Genomic DNA, 9,286 nt, shown 5'->3' on the forward strand with positions numbered 1-9,286 from the left:
AGATCTGCTCTCTTCTGCAAAGATATTTAAAAAAGGAAGAGGGAAAGTTAGGAAGGGGCCAAGGAAAGGTTAGACCCCCTGGGGGGGACCCTGTTCTGCGTGTTGCTACATGTGGTGAGCTTGTAGATCGGGTATTTTCTGCAAAGAGATTTGAGAAGGGAAAGAGGGAAAGTTAAGAAGGGTCAAGGACAGACCCCTGGGGGACCCCGTTCAGCAAAGTATACAGGGCTTAAGTGGTTAAGAACAAAATGGCCACTGTGTGTGATTAATATGGTTAACTACTTATGGAGCAGCAGGAGTGTTCTGGAAGGTAACAAAAACCCTGTGCCCCGGAGTCGCTGAGCAACAGCCAATACTGACATCACATCAATCCCACTCAAACAAAGGGGGAAGGGGGGGAGGTGCAAGAACACAATAAAATGCTTACATAAGCAAATCTCAACTCAACCAAGGGGACGGTTGTAAAAGCTACTCGTGGGTTTGAAAACTTGGGCACGAGGCCAAGTACTGTACTGTACACACACACATGGGAAGATACAGAACATCTGAATGTCAGCCCTCCAGATTCAACATATGGGACCAGTGTGTCTCCTCTGAACAGAATACCCCCACACCCACACCCACACACACACACACACACACACACACAAAAGCCCAGAAAGAGCCAGAGAAGCAAACCTACCGGGGGTAGGTTTGCTTCTAAACTACAGTTTAGAAGCCCCCAACAAGTTACTGTAGGCCTCACAGATTCTAAAATGTTACTGATACTTCCCAAAATGACAAGTTTTAAGCTCGTTAAGTAAAGCTTCTGTATGCATTGGTGGTCACGGGAAAGTGAAACGCTAACTAACACCTAATTTAATTCTGCCGGTTTCATAGCAGCATTATGGGTCAAAGCAGGTTTGTGGACAGGTTTGTTACAGTGCCGGTGAGGGAAAACATATTTGACTATTACATTACTCTCTCAGGGTTTACATTTATTCTTCTAGCCTCTAGCCTAATAACAGAAATGATTCCACTGGGTGTTGCTGCTCCATCTGGAAGCGTGCTGGAGGGCAGAAAACTAATGTTTTCAAACACCACAGTGTCAAAAAAAAAAAAAAAGTATAGACCCAACTTCCAATCCGTTAACTCTCTGTCTGTACCTTGAGACAGAATGATTCAAATATGCAAATAGCACTTTTAATAGCCAATCTATTTCCGTCATGAACAGGTGTTTCAAGTAGGACAACAAAATGTGATATGTGACACATATTAATGTCCTACTTGGTAACAATACAAGTGTGTCATCATAGAGGACTAGAGGAGTCTACTGCCCTACAAGGCTAAGTGCACTAACCAGGCTGCCAGGCCAGTTTATCAGATGCCAACCTGCCATACAATATATCGATGATTCAATACTGTGTAGTACAGTATATTCAATGGCTTAAAGTATCTTAACCCATTAAGAAAGACCTGAGACCGATTATACAAATATCTTCTAAATCCTACAACAGTTTTCTGAAAAACGTATGTTGCTATATCAGTGGTGCTCAAGCTTTTTCATGTCAAGGACCCCCAAAATTATATGTATTTAGTCGCAGACCCCATCTCAAAATATTCCCGGTTTTAGTGGATTAATGATACTTAATGATACACTTTATACAACTGCTTTTTAAAAAAAAGTAGTTGTGTCTGTTAGCCTTTAGATCCCATGTAAAGGCCAAACAGTGTTTGGGAGAATTGTAACACGAGTTTACAGTAAGGAATAGAGGTAGCTGGTGGTTGGTCAACGCCATCCATTATCCTCCCACGAAGAGAAAGGCCCCGTCCGTAATCAGACCTGTGACAAAGGATTCCCCTGTTCACCTCCAACACTGGCTGGAGCACAATGGGTTTACAAGACAAGCCAATCAATCATGACAAATTCCCAATTGATCATGTGGCACTAGCCCTGGGCAGTTTTGTTGTTGGAACCAAATGGATGTATGGGTAAAATGTCCTTGCAAGGCCTGTATGAGGAAAATGTATCAACTTCAACACCTTTGTATGGAACAAGTTATGACGTTTTATCAAATAAAAAACAAACAAAAAACCATCAGGGGTCAAGGCAGGACGTGGACATTTCCTGCTCATGTTGAGAGGAAATGAAGAGGTGGCTGACCACCATTGGGGATGTTACGTTTTACAGTCCTATGACTCATGGGGACACAGCCATGGAGCCCGAGAACAACTACCCTTTAGCAGACGTGTTAATATCTTCTACAAAACTTGATACCAACTACACTACAGGTCCACACATGAACACTGGAGATATTAACTCCCATCCTTTGTTATAGAGTTATGCTGGAGCTTCCTTGGAGAGAGAGAGAGATCATTTTAGTCAATTCCAGCCAGATAGCGCTTACCACAACCAGGCACCAGTTTTGGAAAATGACAAATAAGAGATTGTCAACGGTATCAATGTCTTGAATCAAGTGATCAAAACCCAAGTCATCCATTTCCACTGTTCTACTACACCTCATTGCCAAGGCATAAAAGGGACAAAGCACCAAAATGTTTCCGATATCTAAAAATGTCCCTACTCCAAGTGCAGTTACTCCAAATAGTAACTGCAGATTACTTTACTGCATATTACCTTATTTAACAACATTTCTGGGGGTACTCAGGGGTTAGAAAATACAAATACAAATACATTGAATAGTCATTTCCACATAATGGCCCACCTTATTGTGTTGTCAATTTTACAAAACAGCCAATGACTTCAGACAGAACGGCTAAGCGCTGTCCATGTCCTAGTCAACCAACTAGACACTGACAGACAATAACCAGTATTGTTAAACCTCCACACACAGAGACATGTTGTGGCATGTTTTTCAGCACGATAATGGGTCATCTCACCATCAAGTGTATCCACATCAACTGGCTGCCCTAAATAAAGTCCAATGCAAACGAACAGCAGACTTTTATTGTCCATCTGAACATTTGTCTTGGGACACATACAGCATCTGCTATTAATACAAATGAATACAAAATGATGACACAGTGAGTGCATACATACAAACAGACAGACACACACACACACACACAAATACACAAAGTAACCCTACAGTACTACATGCACACACAGCCTGGTTAATGTTGCAGTGGTGGAAAGTAACTAAGTACATTTACTTAAGTACTGTACTTAAGTAAAATGTTGAGGTATTTGTACTTTATTTGAGTATTTCCAATTTCCAATACTTTTACTTCTACTCCACTACATCTCAGAGGCAAATACAGTACTTTTACTCCACTACAATTATTTGACAACTTTAGTTACTAGTTACTTTTCAGATATAAATTATTATATTATAAAACATACATTTACCCCTTTAGCCCTATTTTATACATAGGCTATTTGAAAATAGCCGATCTACAAGCTCACAACGCGACGCGTTGTGAGCTTGTAGATCGGCTATTTTCAAATATTTAGTACTTTTACTTTTGGTACTTTAAGTACATTTTGATGCCAATACTTTTGTACTTTTACTCAAGTACATTTTTAATTCTGGACTTTTACTTGTAACAGAGTATTTTTATATTGCAGTATTGGTACTTTTACTTAAGTAAAGAATTTGAGTACTTTTTCCACCACTGATACACACACACAAATACACAAAGTAACCCTACAGTACTACATGCACACACAGCCTGGTTAATGTTTAAGATGATGAGACTGCTATTACAAGATTATAGGCACAAACTTGCTAGCTAACGTTGCTAACAGTAGAGACACAGTGAACAGCTGACTGACTGTCAGCTTGTCTTATGGACCAACAGACAGCAAATGCAGCTAAGGTAGTTAGCATGCTAGCATCAGAGACCTTTAGTTAAGACTCTTTGTGTTGTTTCGCACGACAGTATATAACTCACCTAGGTAAATATCTCCAAACGAACCACTTCCGATCTTCCTGCCCAGTCTATATCGGTTTCCCACTCGCAATTCCATGGTTAAGACAATTTATGGTTTTTAGCTAGCAAAGAAAAAGCTCGCTAGCTCCAGAAAAATGCAACAAAACTGTTCAGATGGAAAAAATATATATAATTAAAAAAAATTGCTTCAAATGTGTGAATAACAACGAGTCACACTTTAAAAGTCTCTGAAAACGCTGTGTTCTTTCCTTTATGTCGGTCTTGGGTGCGATCATCAGCACCCCCCCCCCCCCGGTCGGCTCCGAATCCAGTCGATTTCAAAATCTTTCACCGCTCGTTTTAAAACCTTCCGAAAGTAGTAATAACACAATACCGAGCTTGTCGTGAAGGTGGAAGTGTCTATTTTATGCTCCTGTTATTTTCAAAAACATTGCTGGTAAATTTCCGACGGATGAAGATGGATTTCAGAGGTTAACTCTTGTTGTGTTTCTGGTAGACGGAACAGCCTTCCTTGTTCTCTCTCTCGGTACTGCTGCTGTATCGAACGACTACCCCAGTCTGTGTTCGGTGTTGCCAGATTTGTATGAGTGAAATAAGCAACTAGGTCTATGAAAACAAGCCCCCAAAAAAAGCGAGCCCTTCTCGCCCTTTAAACATAGTTACATTGGCTATTTGACGCGTTGAGAGCTTGTAGATCTGCTAATTTCAAAAACAATCTTGGAAGAACATTTGAAAAAAATTGGGGATATTTTTGAAACATTTTAACAACACAAACCTTGTATGTGGGTCCCTGGCATTAGTGGCATAACATATTTTCAGATCAGGGTCCGCGAGACAAATACATATTAATTTGGGGTCCTTGACGTGAAAATGTTTGAGAACCACTGGTTTGAACAACATTAGGAAGCAAGTCCCAAAATAAACAACTACACTTTAGAAACAAGCACAAAAAAACGCAACCTGCAACTAAAAATATTTTCAAGCAACATTACAGAAAAACAAGCACAAAGTTGCTTATAATAAGCGGACATGGCAACGCTGACTGTGTTGCGTGTTGCCAACGTCACACCTTGGAAATGACCAATGGTAGACTCGGGACGAGGAGAGTGGGCGGGGTTGTAGCTGTGATGAGCTTGTAGATCGGATATTTGGACATACATTTAGCCAATATTCTCCTAAAAGACCCTTTAAATTAAGACCTGACGCCGACTCTACAAATGCCTTCTAAACCAGTAGTTCTTACACTTTCAAGATGTTTCAATGTATTATTTTGTTAATAGCAGATGTACAAGCTCAGTGAGCTGGTATATCTGGTATTTTTGAATAGCCAATGCAAAAATCTAAAATGATAAAAAATCTAATCCTCTTTGTTCCAACTGCCAAGTGGGAACATAAAGGCATCGGAGATCTACCTCCACCGGGACCTTTGCTTTCTTGTGCTGCAGAGCCGGACGCTGGCAAAGCCTGGCATAAGCAGTCTATGCCATTGGTTCTCTAAGTGGGGTCCGGGGACCCCCAGGGGTCCTTGGGGGTATTTCAGGGGGTCCCCAGCAAAATGTGTTAATATAGCATCACAATAATTTTAACCTTTTATACTTTGGCTATTAAAAAATAGCAGATATACAAGCTCATAGCGCGGCACCGAGTGTCGCGCTATGAGCTTGTAGATCTGCTATTTTTGCAAAATCGTGAACATTTGAGCAAACCTTTGAATATATATATTTTTAAGCGAACATTTGATTTGATTCAAATCTTTGCTTCTGGGGGTCCCTGGAACAAAAATATTTGAGATGAGGGTCCGCGGCCAAATACATATCATTTTGGGGGTCCGCGGCATGAAAAAGTTTGAGAACCACTGGTCTATGCGGTTGCTTGGGGCCACAACCACTAGGGGTTCCGGGGGGCTGTGGGGCCTGTCATTGTCACAGACATTGAGAAAACCTGTTAACATTGGCACCTCAGAAGAGATCACACTTTTTGAGAAAGCAGGGCCTTTCGTTCTACCTGTGACGTCTGCTCCTGTTCAGTCATTTCTGGTGATGGCAGATCAGCTTTATTATTTCCATTGAATATTACACCTTCCTGGCACTAGACAGAGGGAACTAGCCCAAGCAGGGTTGAGGAGATATATAGGGAAGTAAATTGGGCATCAAACTCTGTGACGATGTGGTCGAGAAGAGGAGTAGCCATGTTTCATCTGATACTGTACTGTACTACTATGGTTTCTGCAGGAACAGGAAGAAAGGCCAAACTTGCAGGCAATCAAAAAGTGTGATCGTATGTTCTACCTGAATGTTCACAAGATTCTTAATTAGCCTGAACCCTTACTGTGACTATGACAGACTGTGACAGGTATCTCAAATGACAGGTGAGCATTGTCAGCCTGGTCAAATTATTCACACTTGCAGTGTTGGACAGTCACAGTAAGTAGAAGTACACTTTTGGAGTATCAACAGCTGATACTATACTTGAAAGTATAATATTTGTCTTAGAAATGAGTAAAAGAAAAATACTCAAGTAAAGTGGGCTTCATAGTATATTTACAGCACATTTATGGACAATGAATCGAATAATCACTTACTGATAATTCGTTTTTCCATTATAGATGGATTTTCAATTAAAATGTCAAGAAAACAGCGAGGTTCCGGTAAAATTGCCCACAACAACCCAATATTAAATAAATTAGTATAATGTTATCAGCATAATAAAACATTTCCAAGGCACTGTATGCATTAAGCCCAATTTAAGCACCCCTAAAGGTCTGACCCTAAAAATGCCCCTGATATTTACATGCACAAAAACACAAGCTTTAACTATTCTTTTTGACATCCTTTTTATTCTATGCCAATGTGTGTGTGTGTGTGTGTGTGTGTGTGTGTGTGTGTGTGTGTGTGTGTGTGTGTGTGTGTGTGTGTGTGTGCGTGTGTGTGCGTGCGTGTGTGCGTGCGTGCGTGTGTGCGTGCGTGTGTGCGTGTGTGTGTGTGTGTGCGTGTGTGCGTGCGTTCGTGTGCGCGTGTGCGAGTGCGTACGTGTGATTTGGAGGTTGTGCTGGGAGTGTTTTGAGGCCACAAACAAGCTTGCTGTGTTGTGCTGCATGCTGTGCCTCTCTCCATGTAAGGTTCCTCTCCTTTAGCTCAGCTGTCACGGTTTGTCGCCAGGTTGTTGTGGGCCGATTGATGAGCCCAGTGGTTCTCAAGTCCAGGGACCCCCGTGCAGGGGTCCTTGAGGGGGTCCCCAGCTAAATAAGGAACAGTTTAACCACTTCAGCCCTATTTCACCGCTATAGCGAAGTATATGATCTGCTATCATATATGAACCGAAATAGGGACGCCAGGTTGAACGTGATCATGCGGTGGCAGTGGCACACTTATTGAGCTAGAAGGTAATCCAATGAGAGAAAAATACTGTGTAAGAATGACTATTCAGATCATAGGGTTCTCTATATGGTGGTAACTGGCACACAATCTTTTCAAATGGGGGGTCCGTTGCTTAATATGTATCAATATGGTGTCCTTGCCATGAAAATGGTTACAGGTCTGAGAAACCCTGTGTGTAAGACATGCTTCTCCTGAATTCATTACATGTTTACCAGTTTCCAGTTACCAAAGGTTGCCGTGGTGCACCCCACCCAACCAACCACTGATCCATCAACACCTCACCCCATATTCGACAACCCATCCCCGGGGATCCCCACTCCTAAGCCTACTTGTCTTTCACCTCAGCCCAGGTGAAGAGCTAGAGCAGTGGAGACGTCACTATCTATCTCTATCTATCTGTCTGTCTGTCTGTCTGTCTGTCTGTCTGTCTGTCTGTCTGTCTGTCTGTCTGTCTGTCTGTCTGTCTGTCTGTCTGTCTGTCTGTGCGTGCAACAGTGGGTGGGAAAAAGGGGGTGTCAGAAACTGAGGTGTGGATTGGGATGACAGGTGGCTGAGAAAGGGAACCCAGGGAACTCTCCTGCTGAGCTGTCAGGGGCGGGGTTTGAAAACCTCCATAATATCTATATTCAAATTACACATTTTCTGTAGTAGTAGTAGTGGGCGTAGTTGTTGTAGTAGTGATGGTGTAAAAACGTAAAGTTAAGTCCTTCTCATCCTCACACACTGGGGATGCATGAGTGTTCTATCTATGTTGCCAATGAGAGGACGGTTTGGAATTGAAGTCACACCTGGGGCAAACCTGTGGAACACAAAGTGCATGCAACTGTCCAGTGTCCAAATGACCATCAGTTAGTTACGCAAGGGCTCAGATTACTCACTATCAATTAACATGATACCTCTGTTCCACTGAGTGACTATCAGCTGTTTGCTACAACAAAGCCAGCCTTTGCTGATGTCAGCCTCTGAATATAATCCTAGTACCGTTGGAGTTAGGTAAGGTTACATAATACACGTTGAGGTAGCCTACAGAAGAAAGCCTTCTTGTATGGATGACTACTTTGCATTTGTCAGCAGCCTCGTTTACAAGCCAAGGTCACAGGAAACACACTTAGGTGACCAAACTGGAGGCATACCAAAATCAAACTGGTCATTTGGTTTAAGCAGCCTAAGTGCTTGCATTTGTATAAGAATAAAATGTATTTTGGAGTGAATGTTTCATGCTGCTCTAAACTGATTTCATAGAGCAAGAAAGGAACTGTACAATGCTAAAATATGGCAATGTGTCTCTTCCACTGAGGAATTCCACCAATTATGGAAGCAGACAAAACGCAGAATTGATATGGGAAACCCTGGCCGGTGGGGAGAGTTACAGTAGGAATATTTTTGGTACATTCCTGTGGGTAACTTTGTGACTGACGACAAAAAAAATAGTATTTGAATGGATTCTGAATGGTGTTTTGACACTGTGTTTCACTAGCAGTGGAAATGGTAGATTTGCATCCTGCTAAATGTTTATTCGTTGGTTGTCCCCACCTACGTATTTGTTCCCTGGAAGACATTGACAGCCCTGTATGTCAATATTGCATTACACCAATCCTGTTCAGCCTGTTTTGGGTTGTAAACAGTCTGGGCCAGTGTTTAGCAGAGAGTTGTCTCACTTGTCTGCAAGCCCCAAGCCGAGCAATATTGTGTTATCTGTCATTTTGCGTCCTGGCATTTGCCACTGTCTATTGTGAGCCGCTGAACCCCTAACTGCTCCTGATGAGCAGGTGTGACGGTGTCGGTGAAATGAAATATGAGGCCTGCCTACATTGTAAAGCGCTTCACAAAAATGCTAAAGTATATGAACGCAGACCATTAACCATCTGTCACTGTCACTGGGTTGCAAACAGAGATTTAAAGTAGGCAGTGTTCTCCTCTTCATCAGCTTATGAAGCCCCTCCCTCAAGAGCAACATTGTAACTTAACCACTTAAACTCTAAATGCAGTACTTCTTAAATTAGTGTCCCCCAGGG

General features: G+C 42.0%; 1 protein-coding gene across 2 annotated transcripts in view; it reads right to left on the reverse strand.

Moving 5' to 3' along the window:
• Positions 1 to 4,412, reverse strand: part of csnk1da (casein kinase 1, delta a) — a 41,796-nt gene extending 37,384 nt beyond the window's left edge. For both annotated transcript variants that reach the window (XR_013934307.1, XM_080447148.1), the window contains exon 1: positions 3,895 to 4,412. Coding sequence is in view for 1 of the 2 variants with exons in the window: in XM_080447148.1 (XP_080303274.1) it covers positions 3,895 to 3,970 (76 nt within the window). In the remaining variant the exon portion in view is untranslated. The remainder of the gene's footprint in view (positions 1 to 3,894) is intronic.
• Between the last annotated feature and the right edge of the window lie 4,874 nt (positions 4,413 to 9,286).

This window comes from Gymnoscopelus braueri (genome assembly GCF_963280865.1).
Source record: "Gymnoscopelus braueri genome assembly, chromosome: 13".
Classification (NCBI taxonomy): domain Eukaryota; kingdom Metazoa; phylum Chordata; class Actinopteri; order Myctophiformes; family Myctophidae; genus Gymnoscopelus; species Gymnoscopelus braueri.